This window comes from Megascapheus bottae, chromosome 23 (genome assembly GCF_031878675.1).
Source record: "Megascapheus bottae isolate mThoBot1 chromosome 23, mThoBot2.hap1, whole genome shotgun sequence".
Taxonomy (NCBI): domain Eukaryota; kingdom Metazoa; phylum Chordata; class Mammalia; order Rodentia; family Geomyidae; genus Megascapheus; species Megascapheus bottae.
The window spans coordinates 9,850,532-9,873,819 of NC_143531.1; the positions used below are offsets into that span (position 1 = coordinate 9,850,532).

General features: G+C 43.1%; 2 protein-coding genes across 6 annotated transcripts in view; both read right to left on the minus strand.

The window, feature by feature from the left end:
- Mcub (mitochondrial calcium uniporter dominant negative subunit beta) overlaps nucleotides 1–20,429 on the minus strand; it is a 35,815-nt gene extending 15,386 nt beyond the window's left edge. The window contains exons 1-2 of the mRNA XM_090356540.1: nucleotides 20,378–20,429; nucleotides 15,248–15,453 (exon numbers count right to left, since the gene is read on the minus strand). Coding sequence (XP_090212666.1) covers nucleotides 15,248–15,453; nucleotides 20,378–20,429 — 258 coding nt within the window. The remainder of the gene's footprint in view (nucleotides 1–15,247; nucleotides 15,454–20,377) is intronic.
- Nucleotides 20,430–21,411: 982 nt separating this feature from the next.
- Nucleotides 21,412–23,288, minus strand: part of Sec24b (SEC24 homolog B, COPII component) — a 67,610-nt gene continuing 65,733 nt past the window's right edge. For 3 of the 5 annotated variants that reach the window (XM_090356698.1, XM_090356696.1, XM_090356700.1), the window contains one exon: nucleotides 21,413–22,379. In XM_090356698.1, coding sequence (XP_090212824.1) covers nucleotides 22,265–22,379 — 115 coding nt within the window. In that variant the 3' untranslated portion in view covers nucleotides 21,413–22,264. Of the gene's footprint in view, nucleotides 22,380–23,288 lie in introns of all 5 variants that reach the window. The other 2 variants (XM_090356699.1, XM_090356697.1) reach the window with 1 other exon arrangement.

Below are 23,288 nucleotides of genomic sequence, written 5' to 3' on the forward strand. Positions count from 1 at the left end.
CTGGAGAGGGAGCACCGGGCAACACCCAAGACGCTGAACACAATGGAAATTCATCCTGACTCCTTCCTCTATCTGACAGGGTGCTGGGGAACAAATAAATGAGCTCAGTGACCTAAAAGAAATAGTACTGTATTGCATTACTAAAAACCCAAAACAGTTTGAATGTTTTGTTGTTGATAAGAGTTGCCAGCTTTCAGTCTTGCTCATGTCTCATAAATAAAACATGAGTTTTATTATAGTTATGGTTCTTTATGCTTCCCAATCCCTTCCTAACACACACACACACACACTTCCTGGGGTGGTATTATATGTAAATTAGAAACTAAGCTAGAGGGAGAAGTAATCTCTTGTTTATCAGATATCATGTCTACTTGAATGCCATGGGTCTGGAGGTCCAAGGTTCTAGAAAAGTCAGTGGCCTATGTCTAGTGATCCAGGGTAGCCCTGGATCTGTGATCCACTGGCTGAGCAGGCTCTGCCTGCTCAGAGGCCTTTGGGATATGACTGGGGGAGAGTGAAACTGAGAAGGGTGGGCTCTTATCTGCTGCCTGTCTGAGCCACTGAAGGCAGGAAAAGGAGCAGCTGGCAGACCTGGTTCCCATGTAAGGTCCAGTGCTTTGGCTCCTGGCTCTGTGACCTGAGCATGCTGCTGCACTTCTCTGGGCTTCTGCAGATCAAGTGCACACAGTGTCTAATTAGAGTGTTGGAAGATGTCAGGAGCACGGGATAACTCAAGCCACGAGGAGGAACGTCCAGTCCCTGCAGGCCCTTTCCTCTTCCTCATGCTCACTGGTGGAGCCAAAACCTGCCTTCCCACCCCTTTTTCCTTTATGTTTTTCTTCCAGTACTAGGTCTTGAATTCAGGGTTTGCAAGCTCTTTCTTGGTTTAGATCATGGTTTGAAGCCAGTCCAGGCAGACAAATCCAAGAGACTCATTTCCAATTAACCAGCAGCAAAAATCTGGAAGTGAAAGAGTATTCAAATGGTAGAATTCCAGCCTTAAGCAGAAGAGGCTAAGCAAGAACACAAGAGGACAAGGCCCTGAGTTCAAGTCCTAAGGACTGACACCAAAAAAAGAAAAAGAAACCTCCCACCACAATTAAGCAGACCGGAGGAGCTGTGGGTCCCTAGAGTCTATTGGAACTTTGGTTTCAACATCAGTTGGTCAGTGAGAGGGTGATAGGGGCAGCGAGGACTCCCCTCCCCCATCGCCACAGGCGAAAGGGCACTCAGCAGTGTTTGATACATACTGAGTATGAGCCATCATTACACATTATAATTATCAAGTAAAGAAAACGGGTGCTGAACCCAACAGCTGCGGATATTAAAAAATATAAAATATGGATAAGCTTGACTTTGAGAAATTCACTCCATTTCGCATCTGACAGCTTCACAGGCAGTGAGAATTTTGCAATTTCGGTTTTGATGGATGTTAACATTAAAAGGAGAATCTGGCTTGACAAAGGACTGTGTCCACAATTCCTGCTGTCCTCCCACCCACGACAGTCCTGGGTGACTGAAGAATCTTTTGTGTATAAACTCCCCACTAATTATCCAAATCTGAGTGGACCATCTGTTTCCTGTTGGGACCATGAATTATGAATCACTTCAAACTCTCATAACAGTCTAGAAGCTTCCCCGCCAAGCTATGCTTTATGCTTGGAGTACAATCCTTGTTTATCTGTCAAGATGAAGAAAGCGGGAAAATAGTCCTTCCTTATCCTATTACATTAAAAAAAATTTCCTTCATTACGGTGAGGCTGAGATTTTTCCTATGCTTGGACACATTTTTATTCTCTTTTGAGATCAATCTTTTATCAAGGTATTGGTGATTTTCTTGTAAATCCAAATGATCAATATTATATTTATCATAGTAGATGGTACATAGATATATAGGTAAGTTTAGCATCTTGATGAAAGGAATACAGATTTACTCTCTGGGTAAAGGAACATACATGTACCCGACATAGCTTAAAAAGGAATGGGAATCTACTCTAAGGACAGAGGCAGTGGCTCATGGGTTCACTCAAGCCTGGGCATGGGCTAGAATCAGAGGCAGCGGTGCCAGGCTGAGGTTGCAACATCCCTTGGACCAAAGATTCACTCTCCTAGAATCATCACAGATGGCTTCCCAATGTATCTGTTAGAAAAATAACCACTCTCACCAAATACAACTCCACGCCACTCCTGAAAGGGCAGCCAGCGGAGCTGGCCAGTTCCAAATTGCTAGCTCAGCCAGTTGAATGGAAGCCATGTTCTACTAAGATGGTCACTTGTGTGGAGCCATGGAGATAACAGTCCACAAAGCGTTGTTGATGCTTCAAAACCAAGAACCTTAATATGCTAAAATATAAACCATGTTAAGGGCCAAAAGTCTTATCTTTGAAAGATCTTTGTCTATTCTTTAATAGCTTTAAGTAAACAGCTCTACATATTAAGAAAGGTATTTCCTCCTCATTCATTGCCAAAGGTACCTTCAGGTGAAATACTTTCTCTCCAAGAGATCTTTGATATGTTCACATAATTGCAAGCCTAACAATTATAATTGATTACAATGCTTATTAGTCACTGGCCCAAATTCACATACCACTAATGAAATAGGAGCATAACCTAACCAACAGTGTAAACTAATGAAACGAATCTTCTTGGATTCATTCAGGTGAATATAAAACCTGATTGGTAGAGCAGCCAACCAACTTCAGCAGGACTATGAGTTACCACCACTGTGAGGCTTTCTGGTAAAACTACACAGCAAACCTGTGAGCCCCAAGCTTTTACAGAAAGGTTCAATAACTGCATAAAAAGAAAAGTCTAAACACAAGATCATTCCCACACAACTGTTTTGGTACTATCAACAATTCCAAGATTTTTCTTATTGGGAACAGCCAGTAGCTACTGGCTAACTTTTAGCTTCCCACCTGAGTCTCTGAACATCAGCAATTTCTGACTTTGTGCTGGATCTCCAAAGTGGGTAACCAAGGGCTCCTGGCACACTGGAGTCAGTCAGATCCAACCTTAGGGATGACCACAATCACCTTAAGCTGGGCACCATGATGGCTCACACCTGAAATCCCAGCTACTCAAGAGGCTGAGATCTGAGGATCGAAGTTCAAAGCCAGCCCAGGCAGATAAATCCCAGAGACCTTTATGTACAATGAACCAGCAAAATGCCAGAAGTGGAAGAGGGACTCAAGTGGTAGCATGCCAGTGTTGAGCAACAAAGCTACGGAAAGAGGCAGGGTCCTGAGTTCAAGCGTTAGTACCAGCACATAAAAATAATTGGTTATCCTATAACCAACCAATCTATTCTTTCCAATTTTTTTTGTGCCAGTCTTGGGGCTTGAGCTCAAAGCCTGGGCACTGTCCTTGAGCTTGTTCAAGACTAGCACTCTATGGGCCAGGAGCGTGGCCTAGTGGCAGAGTGCTTGCCTAGAATGCAGAAAGACCCGGGTTTGATTCCTCAGTACCACAAACACAGAAAAAGGCCACAAGTGGTGCTGTGGCTCAAGTGGCAGAGCACCTGCCTTCAGCAAAAAGTGTCCAAAGACAGTACCCAGGCCCTGACTTCAAGCCCCAGGGCTGGCAAAAAAGAAAAGACTAGCAGTCTACCACTTGAGCCCATAGCACTACTTCTGGCTTTTTCTGGGTATGTGATATTGAGGCATCGAACCCAAGGTTTTGAGCATCCTAGGCAAGCACACTACCCTTAGGCCACACTCCCTGCCCAATTCTTTCCAACCTTGAGAGTTTTGTTTTCAAGCAACACAGAATAATAATCTTCTTCCCTATCATACTAGCTCACATATTCGAATACAAACATCTTACTTTCTTTTTATTTCTTACCAGATTCAAACTATTATCTAGGCTCTTTAGTCACCTTCCTCGAGAATCCTCAACACATGTCACCTTTTCCATGCATCTCCATCTCCACTGATTTGTCAATGCCCTGTGAAAATATTGCCCCTAACAAAATTTAATGGCCCCCACTACAGCCTTGTTATATAATGTAGATACCATCACGTCTCCCTGAGCCACCACATGAGTGATCTGGAGCCCTCATTCCTGGGGGCTTGTAGGGAAACTGAAAGTCTCTGGCCACAAAACTGCCAGGTTAAGTATCAGCATGCCCTGTACTCTTCTTCTTCCTCACCCTCCATTAAGAGACACTGCCTTTTACAGCCCAGCGAAGTTACTTTTCTTCTATAATACCTAAAGCAATGGGTAATGTACGCTCACTGTACCTCCAAATTTATCTTTTGTAAAGTGAGGGATAACAAGAAGTCTTCAAGAATATAGTTCCTTAGCATCTACAAGGATATTTGATGTTTTGATACTTCGGGGTTCGAGACAATTCAAAATGTGTTTATACCAGTAATAGTATATATTTTATAGTATAATTTGTGTGTGTACACTGGGGCTTGAACTCAGAATCTAAGTGCTGTCCCTTAGCTTTTTGTTTTGCCAGTCCTGGGCTTTAGCTCAGGGCCTAGGCACTGTCCTTGGACTTTCTCAAGGTTAGAGCTCTACCACTTGAGCCTCAGCACCACTTCCAGCTTTTTTCTATGCATGTGGTACCAAGGAATCAAACCCGGGTCTTCAAACCCGGGTCTTCGTGCATCCTAGGCAAGCACTCTACCTCTAGGCCAAACTCCCGGCCCCTGTTCCTTAGCTTTTTTTGCTCAGATCTGGCACGCTACCACTTGAGCCCAGCTCCACTCGCATCTTTTTTTGGTGGCTAATTGGAAATAAGAGTTTCATGGACTTTCCTGTGTAGTGTGATTTCTAGGCACAATCCTCAGATCTCAGCCTCTTCACAGCTAGATTAAACTTGAGCCGGCAGCACATTCAGCCTCTTTTCTTCTTGTCAACATTTGGGAGCACAGGTGAGGGGCTTACCCCTTCCATCTTCTGCCCCCACCACATCACCAACCAACATCTGTGCTATTACAGCTCTTTATGACATTTTCATCGGAGGCCTTACTAATGTTTCCCAGACTCTTACAGAAGATCCAAGTTCAAGGATACAAAATATACAGTTCAAATATGTCAACCATGGCAATCTATAGTTAATTTGGTGATATAAAATAATAATTATATTGAAGTACCAGGAAAAGCAACAGGAAATGAAGATGCTTTCTAGTATCTCAAAAGTATCTATTAAAGACTGATCAATGCCACTATTCTGGCTTACAAATGACAACAAAAGCCCATGGATAAGCCAGAAGAATATGATTAAATAAATGTGGTGAGAAAACATACAGGGTATGCTAAAATGTCTCCACCTCTTTCAAAATAAGTCCAGAATTACTATGGTAGTTTTAGTCATTTTTATTTTATTAATTTTTGCCATCCCCAGGATTGAACTCAGGGCCTGGGAATTATCCCTGAGCTTCTTTTTTTTCTTTCTTTTTTCTTTTTTTTGCTAAGGCTATCACTCTACCTCTTGAGCTACAGTGCCACTTCTGGCTTTTTCTATTTATATGGTACAGGGGAATCAAAACCAGGGCTTCTTACATGCTAGGCAAAAACTCTACCACTGAGCCACATTCCCAGCCCTTAGGCTTATATATTTTATTCTCAGACACAGTATCTTCCAGTTATCCTATATAACTAGGGATTTTTGTTGTTGTTGTTGTGGGTTTGGGGTTTTCTTTTTGTGTGTGTGTGTGTTCTTTTTTTTTATTGTATTTAATAAAAGGGTTACATGATATTTGCCAGATAGAAGGTGCATTAATTCACATACATTGATACCCTTCCACATGTCTTGGTCCCATTACCCTCCCCCCCACCCCACTCTTGGTTCCCCCTCCCCCTTCCCTGTCCAATTTCAAGTAACCAAATACAAATGTATCCAATATATCAGATAACAAAGTGAGATATTGTGTCAATATGAGATAACAAAGGAACAGCAAAAGAGATGAGATAACATAGCACATTAAGAACAGCAATCATTCATTATATGGCTTTTGTTTCAATATCCTAGAGGTCCATTCAATTAGCTTCATACTATATGGCCTTATGTATCAAGTTTTTGCTCTATTGCAAATCTCTGCTAGTAGAGCCCAAGGTTTCTACAGGTTATGATGAATGAGGGAAACCATTGAGCCTAAGTTCCTTTGAGTCTGGCTTACTTCACTTAATATGATTTTTCTAAGTCTTTCCATTTCCTAACAAATGGGGCGATGTCATTCTTTCTGACAGCAGCATAGAATTCCATTGTGTACAAATACCACATCTTGTGGATCCATTCATCAACTGAGGGACATCTAGGTTGGTTCCATATCTTTGCTATGGTGAATAAAGCTGCAATGAACATTGATGTGCTAGTGGATTTAGTATGCCCTAGTTTCTGGATGGTTGGGTAAATGCCAAGTAGTGGAATTGCTGGGTCATAGGGAAGCTCTATGTTTAGCCTTTTGAGGCACTGCCACACTGCTTTCCATAGTGGTTGAACGAGTTTGCACTCCCACCAACAGTGTAGTAGTGATCCCTCCTGGCCACATCCCCTCCAGCATCTATTGTTATTAGTTTTCCTGATCCTGGCCATTCTAACTGGAGTGAGGTGGAATCTTAGAGTTGTTTTGATTTGCATTTCTTTTATGACCAGAGATGTGGAGCATTTCTTCATGTGTCTATAGGCCATTTTTGTTTCTTCTTCAGAGAAGACTCTCTTTAAGTCTTTGGCCCATCTTTTAATGGGATGGTTGTTACTTTGGAGATTAGTTTTGGAGTGATTTTTTGAGCTGTTGATATATTTTAGATATGAGGCCTTTGTCCGTTGTATGGTTGGTGAAGATCTTCTCCCACTCTGTAGGCTTCCTAACTAATTTATTAGCTATGTCCTTTGCCATACAAAAGCTCTGCAGTTTAATGCAGTCCCACTTATCCAGCCTTTCTCTGATTTGTTGTGATTCTTGGTCCTTACTAAGAAAGTTTCGACCTGTGCCAAGGTGGCCTAGTGTATCTCCTATTCCTTCTTGTAAAGTTTTCAGTGTGTCAGCTCTTACCTCGAGGTCTTTGATCCATTTGCAGTTAATTCTAGTGCAGGGTGACAAAGAAGGATCCAACTTTAGTTTTCTGCAGGTGCTTAACCAGTTCTGCCAGCACAACTTGTTGAAGAGGCTGTCTTTCTTCCATTCTATTTTTTTGGCTCCCTTGTCAAAGATTAGGTGGCCATAGGTCTGTGGTTTAATATCTGGGTCCTCAGTTCTACTCCATTGGTCTTCAGGCCTGTTCTTGTGCCAGTACCAAGCTGTTTTGATAATTATAGCTCTGTAATAGAGTCTAAAGTTTGGTATTGAAATTCCTCCTGTGCTGTTCTTTCTGCTAAGAAGTGTTTTTGCTATACGGGGTCTTTTATTATTCCATATGAAATTTTGAATTGCCTCTTCTATTTCTTTAAAGAATGACATTGGGATATTGACGGGTATTGCGTTGAATTTGTAGATAGCCCTTGGCAAGATTGTCATTTTCACGAGGTTGATTCGTCCAATCCAGGAGCATGGGAGGTTTTTCCATTTCCTTAGTTCTGCTTTAATTTCCTTTTTCAGGGTTTTAAAGTTTTCATCTAAAAGGTCCTTTACTGGGCCTGGAGTTTGGCCTAGTGGTTAAAGTGCTTGCCTAGCATGCATGAAGACCTGGGTTCGATTCCTTGGTACCACATACATAGAAAAAAGCCGGAAGTGGTGCTGAGGCTCAAGTGGTAGAGCTCTAGCCTTGAGAAAGCCCAAGCACAGTGCTCAGGCCCTGAGCCCAAGCCCAGGACTGGCAAAAAAAATAATAAAAAAAAATAAAAGGTCCTTTACATTCTTAGTTAAGCTAATTCCTAGGTACTTTATTTTCTTTGAGACTATTGGGAAAGGAGTTGCCTTCCTGATTGTTGCCTCGTTACTCTCACTGTTGGCATAGAGGAAGGCAGTTGATTTTTGAGGGTTAATTTTATAGCCTGCTAAGGGTTTGGGGTTTTCTTTTTAACTTTTTTGGCCTGTTCTAGGACTTGAACTCAAGGCCTGGGCTCTGTCACAAAGATATATGGCCCAAGACTAGTATTCTACCACTTTGAGTTACAACTCCATTTCTGGTTTTCTGGTGATTAACTGGAGATAAGAGTCTCATGGGTTTTCCTGTCAGGGCTGGCTTTAACCACAATCCTCAGAGTTCAGCTTCCTGTGTAGCTAGGGTTATAGGTATAAACCACCATATTTATAACAGGGTAACCTATAAAACACCATTAACTTTATATTCTAGGCATATTTCTGTTAACTTACACTAGGGCTCATTTATCTACAGCTCACAAGTCTTTTCCTAAAACCACATCGTCAGCATCTTTCCCCAGCTTTCTTTTCTGAGCAGGTATTACTGCACAAACTTGAATCCTGGCCTCAGATCCTCACAGAGCCATTAGAATGCTTTCCTCCTAGAGAGTCCCAGGGACTCTGCTCCCTTTTTTTATTAAGTTTCAGCCTGGAGGGCAGCTTTTAATGAACCCAACAAGGTGTTCCTGTTCCAGCCTAAATTACCAACCTGAAATTCTACCTTTCCTTCCCACAATTATCAGGAAGAAATAAAGTTGCTCTGTAAATACCCACTGCAGAGTAACTTTTTTCAGTGATTCCCCTAAACAAAACTACCATGCTTCTAGCTGAGAGGTCAGAGGCACGCCTAGCTAGGTGTCCACCAAAATCTCTCCTGAGCCTTCAAGTTTTTTGTTTTGTTTTGTTTTGTTTTTCAGAAACAAGGCTCCTGCAGCTCCCAGTCCTCTGGCAGCTAACAGCAGTCATGTGCCACATGCGATAAACTATTCAATGGAATATGAGCTTGGTAACAAAACCCCTCTAGGCCTAGCCCACAATGCCCTGCAAAACTACAAATACTCTGTTCTTCTGATTTGGAAGCTGCACCTGGTAGACAGAGGAACAGGCCAGAAAAGTTTGTTAATGATATGGAGCAGAGCCACTGCCTGGCTCTTTCATTTTAGTTTAGTTTATTTTCTGATCCTGGGGCTTGAACTCAGGGCCTGAGTGCTGTCCCTGGGCCTCTTTCTCTCGAGGCTAGCGCTCTATCACTTGAGCCACAGCACCAGTTCTGGCTTTTCTATATATGTGGTAGTGAGGAATCGAACTCAGGTCTTCATGCATGCTAGGCAAGCACTCTACCACTAGGCCAAACTCCCGGCACCTCACTGCCTGACTTTTAAAACTCACTTCAGAACCGTTCCTCAGGCAAGAAAAAAAACAAAACATTAAAAATCTGGAATCTTCCCTTCTTGAATACTTGTTTGTTAAATATGTCACTTGAAATATGTTGTAAAAAATCAATGTTAATAAATTCTTTAATTAAAAATAAATAAATGAATAAATCTGGAATCAGCGACAACCTAGGAGGCAAAGCCCTGGAAGATGAAAGCTCAAGGCCAGCCTGTGAGACCAGATCCAGTTAAGCAGCAAAATGTGGGACTGAAGGTGTGGTAGAGCGCAAGCTGCAAGCTGTGTCTACACTCTGAGGCCTTAGCAAAGAGTTTATCAGGGCTAAAGGCTTGTGTATCAGGTTCCCACAAGTAAGATGGAAGACTGGCTACTAGTTCATTTAAAAAGAGCTATGCCATGGGGCCAGGAGTTTGGCCTAGTGGTAGAGTGCTTGCCTAGCATGCACAAAGGCCTGGGTTCAATTCCTCAGTACCACATACATAGAAAAAAGCCGGAGTGGTGCTGAGGCTCAAGTGGTAGAGCTCTAGCCTTGAGAAAGTCCAAGGACAGTGCTCAGGCCCTGAGTTCAAGCCCAGGACTGGCAAAAAAAAAAAAAAAGCTATTCCTGGATGGACACTAATGGCTATACCTTGGCTGTTAATATCTGAAAACCAGTTTTAGGCAGGAAAGTCTGAGACTCTTATTGCCAATTAAGCACCAAAAAAAGAGGAGCTGTGGCTCAAGTAGTAGAGCTCTAGACTTGAGCCAAAAAAAAAAAAAAAAAAAGAAAGCTAAAGGAAACCTCCCAGATCCTGAGTTCAATCCTCAAGTCAGGCAGAAGGAGGCGGAGGAGACAGGAAATCCTAGAATTCAGAAAAGAAACATTTGCTATCACAGGCCAGGTGGTGGTTTCTCATACCTGCATTCCTAGCTATTTCAGAGCCTAAGACCTGGAATACTGTGAAGCTAGTCCAGGCAGAAAGTCCACAAGACCCCATCTTCAATTAACTGGCAAGGGCTGGACTGGAGGCCTTGGACTGGCAATACTGCAACCACACATGCTTGTTGCCAGTAGCACGACTCGACTGCAAAGGCACTATCAAACTGCTTGTGCCAGGACCTTCTGCCATCACAAGGTCCATCAACTCCAGCATCTATTTTCTCCTAGGATTTCTTTTTGCTTAGGTAAAAAGGAAAAGCCATTCTAAAACCAAGAGACATATGGGCAATACAAATGTGTGTCCTGAGGTTTGAGCTCGAGGTCTCACACATGCTAGGCCGGCAATCTGTGGCTGAGTTACACTGCCAGTCCTGTTTCTCCCTGGGTATGTTTAGAATGAGCTCACACTTCCTGCCTATGCCCCACACAGGCCACCTACTTCCGGCTTTCATGCACTGGGATCCAAGATGCATGCCACCATGTCTAACTTCCCCTGATGGACTTTCTCATCCAGGCCTAGGACGGGACTCCTCCGAATCTCAGCCTCCCATATAGCTCAGGATGACAGGAACATAGCACTGTGCCTAATTATGGGTTGAAAATGGGCCTCACTCTGTGATCCTCCTTATTGATGGCCTCTCAAGTAGCTACAATTACAAACATGAGCCACCGGCCTCCAGATAATGGTATTTTTATAATGGATTTTTAAAGTAATGCTTTAAATTATTATCTAAAGTTAATCATTAAGTTTTAATGATTAAGCTTACTGAAGTAACACTGATTAACTTTTGGCAAGCACAAAGCAGCACTTTATAAGTTTATAACAAATATGATCTAATATTCAGAATCCCATTAAGGAAGAAGATTCCTTGTCTATGGAGAAAATAAAACAATGCCTAACCACACCTTACACTTCAAAAACAGCCAGGAAAAATGTTTATCTACTAGGCTTTCCTTTTAGATTTTGGTTTGCTAAGTTACACAAATTATGTTTTTTAAAAAGTCCTGACAGATAAGCTTGACTGAAACCAAACTGCTAACCCAAATACAATTTAGGACATTTACTGGCTTATAATAATTTAAAAATGTGTCTAAAGATTACACTGGTTAACTTTTTAAGAAATCAATTCTGGGCCGGGAGTTTGGCCTAGTGGTTAAAGTGCTTGCCTAGCATGCACAAAGGCCTAGCATGCACAAAGGCCCGGGTTCGATTCCTGGGTACCACATACATAGAAAAAAGCCGGAAGTGGTGCTGAGGCTCAAGTGGCAGAGCTCTAACCTTGAGAAAGCCCAAGGACAGTGCTCAGGCCCTGAGCTCAAGCTCAGGACTGGCAAAAAAAAAAAAAAAAGAAATCAATTCTTCAAGGCTCTTATCACACAAAGTACATGAGAATGTGTCAAATTTTCCCTCTACTCATCTTAGACGAAGTGGAGCTGAGGAAACTCAGAAGCTGAGACCTGTAAGGAGCTGCACACAACAGTCCATTCTTTTTCTTTTTTTCTTTTTCTCCAGTCCTGGGCCTGAGCATTGTTCGTGTGCTTTCTCAATGTTAAGAGCTCCACCACTTGAGCCCCAAGACCACTTTCCGCTTTTTCTACGTATGTGGTACTGAGGAATTGGACCTGGGTTTTCATGCATGCTAGCCAAGCACTCTACCACTAGGCCAAACTCCCAGCTCTCCATTCTTTTTCTTGTATTCCTTCATTCCTCCACCTGACATGCAATGACGATAGATCAACTGTGCACAGGCAGAGGTGATCAAGAGATGGTGAAAAATACTTCTGATCGCATAGTTCTTAGAAGCAGGGCAAGAAGTCAAAGAACAGGACAGTGACATCACTGATTTCACAGTGGCATGCATCCTGGGACTCATTTTTCTGTCTGCCTGGACCTCATCAAAAGTAGGCTGGCAAAGAGGTGGAGGCCACTGTTAACTCAGTGTCAGGGTAAAAGGGGTGAGGAATGGAAGGAGCCTGCTGCATCAGAAACCTTGGAAACAGTAATAGTCAAGGGTGAAAACTGAGTTGGCATTATAAGTGACCTGAGCTCAGCCACCTGGACTGAGGGCTGCCCAGAATGGCTAGGAATGAAAGTGGATGCATCAGTACATGGTTCTGAGTCAAGGCAGCTCATCTGGCTTACCTTGCTCTCAGGAAGAAAGCAATGAAAGGCTACTGCTGAGTTTCTTTGAACCTCCTCCACCCCCAGGAAAGTGAAAAATTGTTTCTATGAATTAACAAAATTGTTCTCCAGAAGACCTGCAGAAGTGAGTTAGTGAGCTCTAAAATGTCACAGGGACCCTCTCGCAAAGGCTTAGAAAGCCAAAGCTATGTTTGCAAGATATTTTCTGCAACCATTTTCCCAGGTTTATGGTCCTAGTATTGTCAGCCTGGAGAAAGAGCAGTTTTTCCATTAACACCTTTTTCAAGTCTCCTCTTCAAACATCCCATCTTTCCATCTGGAAGCCAGGCATGCAGTATATGCCTGAAATCCCAGAACTAAAGAAGATGAGCTTAGAGAAGTTCAGGACAACTCAGAGCTACACAGCAAGACAAAATGCTGTGCCAAATGTACACACACACACACACACACACACACACCAACACAAACCAAACACCAAACAACTCATTTAGAATAGAATGATACACCCAAAACAAAAGGTTGGAGTTCCCACATGAAAACACACACATACCCCTATTTAAATTAAATGTAGCTCCTGGGGAGGAAGGATTTAAATATGTCTTGGGAGCATGAAATCCTTTCAGGGAATTTTTAGGTACAGCGAGGCAAGAGCTTTCCGTTTCCAGAGACTTCACCAGAGGCTGTAATCGCTCCAGTCTGACACACTGGCACACATGCCAGCAGGAACCACAGATTACCCTGACAACCACCCCGCCAACGTGTTTCCACCAACGGTAACACAAGACACTCACCTCCTCTAAATGCGCTCTTTTCAAAACCACCACACATATCCATATCAACAAACTGAGCTGTTTACTCCGCTGCTCCTGAGGCACTGACAATTATCTCCCTCCTAAAAAGGATGGGAACCCTAGATTTCACGAAGTTATTAAACATTCCCAGTAAGGCATACTCAATTTCTGAAGATAACAATTACAGTCGGGAAAGGCTTGAGATGCTTAGTCATGGCAAGTCCTTGCAGGCTGGGATTTTAGGAGCCATGAAGTTGGAAACCATATCTTTGTCCCTCTGTCTCTCCACCCCAAGCTGACTCCGTAGCCTTTAGGGTTTTTTCAATTTTTTTTGGGGGGGGGAGCATACTTAGAAAAGGGCTGAGAATGTGGCTTAATAGAGTGCTTGCCTAGCATGCATGAAGCCCTGGGTACCATAGTATTAAAAAAAAAAAACCAATATAGCAAAGGTAATCTGATTTGCAGAAAATGGTTCACTAAATAAACTGCTTTAGGTAAACCTCCTAAGGGGCCAGGAAAGTTCTATCAATTTCTTTACTGTCAGATTTTAAAGAAAGCTACACACAAGATAAACATGAGCTTAGATTTGTTTTTTTGGGGGGGAGCTTTCTCAGCGAGGGAAAACATGTTAACATTTCTACTTTTGAAGTCCAGTAAATTGTCTTGGACAGGTGGCCCAAGTCTGCAAATTAAAAACGTTCAGAAATAAGGCTTAAGGGCATAATTAATTACAGCTAAAGCATGAAGCATGGTTCCCCTGTGCGTAGGCCTAACAAGCTCAACGGTGTCATTTTCTCTTCCTTTATGTTCTTGTTGGGGCACATCCTAGTGTCAGGTGGTAGAAATAATGGAGCCAGAATCAGCCATTGCTGGGATCTATTACGTGCTATCTGAAACATTAAAGGACTAGGAATACAGCTTAGTGGGAGAGTACCTGCCTAGTTTGTGGGCCCCCTGGTTCCATCCCAGCACCCTAACATTGTTAAATAGGCTTAATAGAGTACAATCATTTGAGCCAGGTACTGCCCACTCGTAATCCTCAGTGCTTCTGAGAGCTGAGGCAGAAGGATGTGGGTTTGAAGCTAAGTGTGGCCGAGGCCAGATGTCTATAATCCTAGAAATTCGAGGGGTAGAAATCAGGAGACTCCAGGTGCCAGGCAAAAAGCAAGACTGTATCTCAATGACATAAAGCTGGTGCAGTGCAACTGTCTGTCACCTCGGTTACAAAGGAGATACCTAGATGATTACCAACCACGCTAGTCCACCTGAAGACCCAATCCCCCCAAAATAAGGCAAGCAAAATGGTAGAGCACCATGTCTATGTCCGGCCATCATGAGGTCCTGAGCTCAACTATTACATCCCCCCCAAAAAACAAAACAAAACGAAAAAAGAGCGCAATCTTAAAAGACATCGTCTGCAATTTCTTTAGAGTCTACCATTTGACATTTTAAGGAGTTTGGTGCAGTTTCTTAACACAATGACGGTTCTTCCCTGGCTTGCTTTCAAGGGGAACTTTTTTTTTTCTTTTTCTTTTTCTTCCCTTTTCAATGGACCGAAAACTTTCATTTCCTGCATCTATCCAAGTCTTCTGATGCCCTGAGACGCTGGGAGGCAGACACAGACAGACAGACAGACAGACAGACAGACAGACAGACAGACAGACAGACAGACACACACACACACACTCTTTTTCCTCTCCCCCGCCCCCCCCCAAAAAAAACCCAGGGAGAAAAACGACCTGAAAATCTCATTGCTACTTTTTAAAATTCTTTTCCTGGGCCTTCGCCTCTCACCATCACCATCTGGAACGAATCTGAAACTAGATGGGAGTGGGGACAGGAAGAAAATCGAAACCGCACGCCCCATGTCCCCGTTTTGTTTTTTGAGTAACATCTGGCCCGAATTAGCTCAGCTCGCTCTGTCTGTCTGTCGCTCCGTCTGTCTGTCGCTCCGTCTGTCCGGTCGGTGGCACACAGCTCCCCCCGCCCCTCCCCACACCACACACCGGAGGTTTGCGGGGTGGCTAGGTCACCATCCCGAGCCTCGATCCCGGGGAGGTCGTGGGGTCCCCGCGCCCCGCCTCCCCCTCCCCACCTGTTGGCCTCCAGGCCGCTCCCGCCAAAGTTGCCTGGCGCAAACTTGGCATCCGCCGGCCCCGGGAAGGGCCCCGCGCCCGCCCGCGCTTACCCGGGACGTCCGCGGCGGCGCGAGGTGGGGGGTTCGGGGGGCCGGCGGCCGCCGCGGGAGCCCGCGCCACAGCCGCCTCGGGAGCATCCTCGGCCCGCAGCGGCCCGAGCTCGTCCTCCCGCCTGGGCTGCAGTCTGCGAAGGGCGGTTCGGAGCCGGCGGCCGCGGCGTGGGCGGGAGGGCGGGGCCCGGACCGGGATTTTCCCCCTCCGACAAAAAAAAAAAAAAGGCAACTAAGAAGGCAGAGATCAGGAAGGTCTGGGCAAAAAAAAAGAGAGAAAAACAGTTTCGGGGCGTCCCCATCCGGAGGAGCAGGCAGGCTGTACACCCCTGCTGTAGCATTGATTAAAAAAGAAAAAAAAATACATTCTACTCCACAGCTGTAGTGGGCAGCCAGCCTGTGTTTTCATTGGCTAGACCTACCAGAGCTAGAGTGGAGGACTCAAAGCTGTCAAACCATACAGGTGGCCGCCCCTCCCGGTAATAATCATGAATTGAAAAGGAAGAAAAACAAATACTCTAACCCTGCAAACGTCTAGGATACTAAAACGTCTACCTCGGAACACCAGGAAACACAAAACCCCAAGACATTAGCTCTTCCTTTCCTAAATAATGCCTCCAGCAGCTCTCAGCCGCCCTTTCTGGGACTATAGATAACATCTCTGCCTGGGGTTAGGAAGATAAAGTCAAGCCTGAACAAATAAGACTGTTACTTGAGCTCTGTTAACCCTCTAATTGTGCTAACCTCTTTTTGTCTTTCCCCTCTCCACAGCCCTCAGGGGTCTCTCAACCCTAATTTCTGGAGGCAGATGGAGATTTACACATTTTCCCCCCACTAGACGGCTGCTAGACTCAATCCCATCCCTTTTCAGAGTTTAGAGCACCGCCTGAGGACAAATCCCTGGCAGGAACCATTCAAAACTAATTGAGTTAAGCAACACTAGGCTTTTGAAAATAGAATCCCCACTCCCCCCACCCTAGGGCAGTTAGTGTCGTTGAGGACAGAAAGTTCCTCTGGGAAAATAAATGACTTTACTTGAGTCATTAACTAGTGCTTAAAAAAAAAAAAAAGTTTTCTTGGGAGAAGATGTACTTTCCAGTTTAGAATCTGCCACCAGGACAAGGCTAGCAAATTGCTGAGCCCCTCTGAGTGTTATGCACAGCTGAGGTGTTACACATTCATACACTAACAGTGGACACTTTTATTGGGGTTGGTCTTTGGGCTTGAACTCAGCAGCTTTGCTGCTCTGGCTGGCTTCAAACCAAGATCCTCAGATCGCAACCTCTTAAGTAGCTCGTAATCTCAGGTCTCTCTAGTCCTTACCCTGTAGACTTGGCACAAAAACTTCCCATCTCTGTGTATTGTTTTTCTGCCTTCTAGTCCATAACTTCCGGTCACATGTTTTAAGTTTTTGTCACATCTCTTCCTTCCCACAGGCATACTTGAATTATTCTTCACTGAATCTTTAAAGTAGGTACTGTGCTAGGCATCCCAAAACTAGTAAAGGCCAACACTGGCCCTGGCATGCATAATCTACCTGGAGAGGTAGACACAGCACAAATCAAAATGACGAAGATGAAGGTTCTGAGTGGGCAAGAGCCGCTAGGAACCAGCACAATGAATTCACTCAGAAGCTTCAGGGTTGTTCACTTGCCAAAGCTCTCTCAAAGCACAGGGACGTGTGTGTGTGTGTGTGTGTGTGTGTGTGTGTGTGTGTTCACTGTTTTTTTTTGTCCATACTATTTCTAAAAAGATACCTTCATTTGAATAGCTAAACCCACTATTATATCTTTCCAGCCTCTTCTGTCACGCATGTCCACACCTCAGCTGGCCAACAGCTGTCTTTGGTCATACTCAAGGAACTATCCAGAGTAAACTGAATTGGAGCTACATTTAGTTTGGGAAGAGAGATATATGTTTTGCGATTCAAAACAGTTTTTTTTTTCATATACTAATAAATAGGCCAACTTAGTGAGTTTTTTGCTTTGTCCCAGTATGAGGGCCTTGAATTTTCACTGGGCTTTTTCAACCATGGCTGACATTTTACTACTGTGCCATGTCTCCAGTCTCACTTTTTTTTTTTTTTGCTGGTTAGGATTTGTCTGCCCAGACTGGCTTTAAATCACAATTTTCGATCTCAGCCTCCTGAGTAGCTAAGATAACAGGCGTGGAATCACCAGTAGTGTCCGGTTCTAACTTAGTATTGTAGTTAAAAGCATAGGACCAGAGACTGTATTACAGTATAAACCATATCCCACCGGGTCAGGTACCAGTTCTATGCAGCTCATGACTGTGTCATGACTGTGTCAGACTGTGTCAGCAAGGCATGGTGGTTCATGCCTGTAATCCTACCTACTCAGAAGTTTGAGGTCTGAGGATCAAGGTTCAAAGCCTGCCCACACAGAAAAGTTCATTATTGCCAATTAATCAACAAAAAGCCAGAAGAGGCTAAAGTGGTATAGCACTAGCCTTGAGCAAAAAACCTTAGGAATAGCACCTAGACCCTGAGTTCAGCACCCAAAAAGAAAACCAAAACTCCTCAGGAATATATGTTTAGTACGCCTTTTTTGTTGTTACTGCTTTAAAGGAAAGTGACTATTTTACTTAATGTAATACGCTATTTCAAGGTGCATTTGTAAAGGGAATTTTCATAAGGAAACTTCAACCATTATAATGTAATGGTGAAAAAGTAAAAGCAATGGAACTGCTTTCAAAAGATGCCAAATTATTGTTTATGTGTATTTGTAATGAGCAATCTTATAAAAGCCAAAATATAAATTGTGCATTATGCTTATACTTTCATTTCCCTACTTTGCATGTATCAGTCCTGACTTGAACGCTGGGCCTGGAGGCTGTCTCAGAGTTCTTTTTGCTCAAGGCTAGCTTACTACACTACTTTAGCCACAGTACCACTTCTGGCTTTTCTGGTGGTTAACTGGAGACCAGAGTCTCATGGATTTTTCTGCCCAGGCTGGCTTTGAACCTGAGAAGCTAGGATTCTGTTGTAGCAGAAGTTTCTGAGAAAATAAATCTATAAGTAAATATATTTACAAGATATAATAAAGCACTTCATCCTTGATTGCACTAAATATGAACTTGTTAATGAACTCGTTAGAGAAGAAAATAAACATGTTATTTGAAATAGGGAAGGGAAAGAGGAAAAACAAGATGATTTGGAGGGGTGGGGGAGAGAAACAGGGACAAAAACATGGGAAGGGGTATCAATGTGTGAGAAGTAATGCACCTACTACCTGACAATGTTAACCTCTTATACATTACCCCAACAATAAAATAAAGTTAAAAAAAAGAAAGTAAACATGATTTTGGATATAGCAACAACTTTTTAAACAAAGGACTAAAAAGCAAATCCATGAAAGAAATAATACACTGTCCTTTATTAAAATGGACAGTACTCAAAGACAGAGGCAGGACCACCATGGGTCCTGGGCCGGCACTGACTATATAGTGAGACTTAAAAAAAGAAAAAAATCTGTGACAATGCTCGGAAGTGTGTGGAAAGAGATATCTTGGGCTCACATCACCAGTCCAGGACTGAAGGTGGCCTCTGTGATGCCTGACTGGCAGTCCTGAGATGGATGAGGACATGACATGGTGAGAACAGGGATGTGTCGTGTCTGCTAGGTTATTTCCAACTTTGTTGTGAGTTTTCATCTCTTTCTAGGTCTTTTTAAAAGACCTTTTTTGGTCTGTCATGAGGCTTGAACTCTGGGCCTGGGTGCTGTCGCTGAGCTCTTCAGCTCAAGGCTAGAGCTCTACCACTTTTGAGCCACAGCACCACTTCCAGTTTTCTGGTGGTTAATTGGAGATAAGTCTCAGGGACTTTGTATCCGAGCTGGCTTTAAACCATGATCCTCAGATCTCAGCCTCCTGGAGTAGCTAAGATTCTAGGCGTGAGTCACTAGCATCTGGCTTTCTTTCTAGGTCATTACATGTATTAGTGTGAAGCTATTCTGAAAGAAGGGCTCTTGGTTTCATTAGCCTAACACTTTTCCTAATCTGTGCATGTCCTGACCACAATAGAGTCATGTGCACAGAGCCATTAACTAGAATGTGACACACATATTTCCATTGATGTATGTATCCATACTTTCCTAAGATCCAACAGTATATATTTCTGGTCAAGCCCCTTCTCAAGTAGTCATTATCAGATTTAGAAAGTGATGGATATAGCTATAAAAAGTTGTCCTGGGAAAATCTTTTCCTATCCTCAACACCAACACTAAGAACCAGTCTTTAATGAGTTTTACCCAACTGCACTGGGGCTCCTGAAAACCTGCTTTTGCTCTCAGCAACATGTCATCTCACAAAGCAAATGCCTTGGAGGAGGCAGTGAAGACAGCTTACCTGTATCCCATCATGCCTCTGTCAATCAACCCCACTATTCCTATCAAGCAGTCTCATCATGCCTCTGCCCAGGTAATTGACTTCAACCTTAACACACTGCAAGCAGAGTGACTTCTGAGGGCTTTGTGTCCCTGGACAACCTTCTAGGGAATGGCTGGGTTTGATTCCACATCCCAAGGGCAACCCTCCATTCCTCATTTATAGGAATCCAGATTCTTCATTCTAGTCTGCTTTTGGTCCTCCAACTCAGGCTATCAAGCCATGTTGTACCTGCTGCCACTGCCATTTTTTTTTTTAATAACCCTCACATCTCCATCTCTACTCTTGTCATTTTTGGGGGCAAACTTAATAAACAAACAGAGGAGCCATATTAATCTGAGTTTACACTCTGACCTCCTCTCCTCTTAGATATCTGAACTGCCCATGCAAGAGATATATTCCATGTCACCAGCAATATCTAACTCCCCAAATTTTAAATGCAAGCTCTCCTGTTCATTCTTCCTGCGGTTCCTCCTAACAGCTCTTTGGCCTCAAAGGAACCACCATATTCCTCAGCTCACTGACTTTTGCCAGTCCCGGGGCCTGGGATCTATCCCTGAGCCTCTCTGTGCTCAAGACTAGTGCTCCATCACTTGAGCCATAGCACCACTTCCAGCCTTATAGGTGTATGTGGTACTGAGGAATCGAACCCAGGGCTTCATGCATGCTAGGCAAACACTCTACCACTAAGTGCAGTCTCATCTCCAGCCCACTGACTTTCATTACCCATCTGAGCCCCTTCCCCCTTGTTAACTTGTTTCCACCAAGCACTGAACATGCTTAGGGGAAAGACAGCTGGCTTCCCTTGGCGACTATGACTCACAACCCCAGATGGCCCACACTGCTGCCAGGCCACCGCACTGACCAGCACTGGTCAACTGGGCACCTTATTCTTGGAGGGGACAGTTCACTCTTACCCACTGCTCTGCTGAGAGTCTACAGCATCTTTCAGCAGAAACAGCAACCCAAAGGCACATCTATCTAGTCCCCAGTGCCTCTACTCAGGCTACCTTAAAAAACAAAGTGTATGCCTGGGAAAAGTATCTGGCAAGCATTATCTGCTTATAAATATTTATTGTATGGTTGCCAAAAGATACATTTTTGTCTTTCCCACTATCAAATGTCAGTGTTGAGTTGCAGCTTCTCCAGATGCTCCGTCAGTACCATTCTTCTTAGAAGGACGAAGCTCAGTCCTGGGGGTGGGGGGCGGGAGTGGGTGGGAGAACATTTGCCTTTTATCACCAGCTCTGTCACTAATTAGTAAGTAATGTCATTTAGGGTAAGTCATGTAACCTCTCATTTGCATAACGGAATGTGAGAGTTCTTTTATTTTTATCTAAAAGAAAAGAGATCCACAAAAGCATAAAACCAGCAAGAATTAGCAACACCAACTAACAACTTTTCTTCAAAAGTCATCAACAGGGACTTTGACGGTGTATAAAATAAAACTGTATTCTACAACTAAAAGTATTATTATGTCCAGTGGTTTTTAATTATAAATAAGCTATTCGTGAATGAGATTTGAACAAAAATACTATCAAAATTCATTATGTAATTTTCAAATCTAAAACAATAAAAGAATAGTCAAGTATGTTATTAGGGTTTTCCTATTATAAGCATACAGGAAAATGCTAAATATAAATGAGTAATACAGTTTAAGATTATATTTAGTAATTATATATGTTTTGAAAACAACATCATTTGTCTCTAGACTACAACAGAAAGACAATGAAACTGATGGGTGTTCAGATTCCTAGCTGAAACTACTGTATTTCCTCCAAGAAGGAACTTCATGGTAGAGTCCATATGTAAAAAGACCATCAAATCTCAACCACAAAACTTCCAACCAAAACATAAACAAAAAACACCAAACAATTGTCAAGCAAAATATTTTTAATTAGTAGGCTGATCATAAATAAATCCACATAAAAGATTTAACAGAATTACAAAGAGTTTTGTGTTTCTTTTGTGGACTCAATTCATAATATGCATTAGTCAACCTCAATCTCTAACTGCGACAAAAAGAGTTGTCATCCAACAATGTAGCACAGCTTAAGCAATTCATATTCTGTAGTTACATTTTTTACATTTTCTTTACAAATGGAACGCTTATGTACATTATATATATATATGTATATATTCTATAGTTCATGTACTGAAATTCTATTGTCTTTACAGAGAAAATGTTCAATTCATTTAATGAATATGAATCATTCCTTGTTAAAAAGTAATTCATATAAACGAGTAACACAGTACCACTGCCTTTTGGCATCTCTTGACAGAGTTCAAGTCCAGAAATGTTATATTAAGGAGAAAAATGATCTAATGTTACATTATGACATGTCATTCCACACAGCTACATGAATCTGCCAACTGCACTACTGGAAATGTGTAGAAACCAACTGAAACATACTTAGTGAAACGGCATCATCACCTCCGTTAACGTAGGCCAAGCCTCCTCCCTTCCCCTCCCCTGTCGCACCTCAGGCAGAAGAGCAGGGCACTGCTGAGTAACAGGGAAAACCTCTTTCCCAACCCACCACGTGCTCCTCTGGAAGACCAGGCTTCGCCGAGGCTATGCATCTGTGTCTTCTTGTTCAGTTTCATTCTATTTCACTTACAAATCTGCTGCTGAACATGAAGCAAAAATTCATAGTAAGAGAATGCAGCTTCTGCCCGGTCCTCAATTAAGTGTTGAAAAAATTCCGCTTTGCCAGGGCTCTCATCTCTGAAAGAGAGCAAAGGGAAGAGAGATTCATGATGGGTCAGATGGGTAAGACACGGGAGCCTCACAAAACCCCACAGGGCTTGCTGAGCAGGGCACAATGTTCTATCCCGAGGATGTTATACTCTGGGGTCGGTTAATGTCTGCTTTGAAGACAAGAAATCCAGCTCTGACAATCACATCCACTGCAATATTTTCTCCACAACCAAGGTATGGAGTCAGCCAAGTGCCCCATGCTGGACGAATGGATCAAGAGAATGTGGGGTATATACATAATGGAATTTTACTTATCTACTAGAAAGAAACATATCATTTGCAAAGAAATAGAAAGACCTAGAAAAAATTGGTAAGTAAAGCAGGCCCAAAGAGATAAAGGAGGCTGAGAGCTGAGGATCTCAGTTCAAAGTAGGCCCAAGTAGAAAAATCTGTGACACTTTTATCTCCAATTAACAAACAGAAAACTGGAAGTGGCACTGTGGCTCAAAGTGGTAGAGCACTAGCCTTGAGCTGAAGAGCTCAAGGACAGTGCCCAGGCCCAGAGTTCAAGTCCCACAATTGACAAAAAGAAAAAAAGGAGTAGGGTAGGGTTAAGGGGAGAGAGGTAGAGAAATGAAGAAAAGAAGGGGGGAAAGACTGAAGTCAAGAATTCAATATACAGCCTATATAATTAAGAAAAGTGAGGGAAGGGGGCTGGTGGGAGGGATGGAAGGATGCTGGAAGGAGTGACTGACTGATCAAGATGCACTGTATTGGGGGGAGTTGAGGGAAGGGAAAGTGGAAGAAAACAAGGGAGGAAGTAACAATGTTCTGTAATAAATGTCCTCATCACCTTCGGTATGTAACTGCAACCCCTGTACATCACCTTGACAATATACATGAAGATAAGAAAGAAGGAAAGAAGAGGAAATCCCA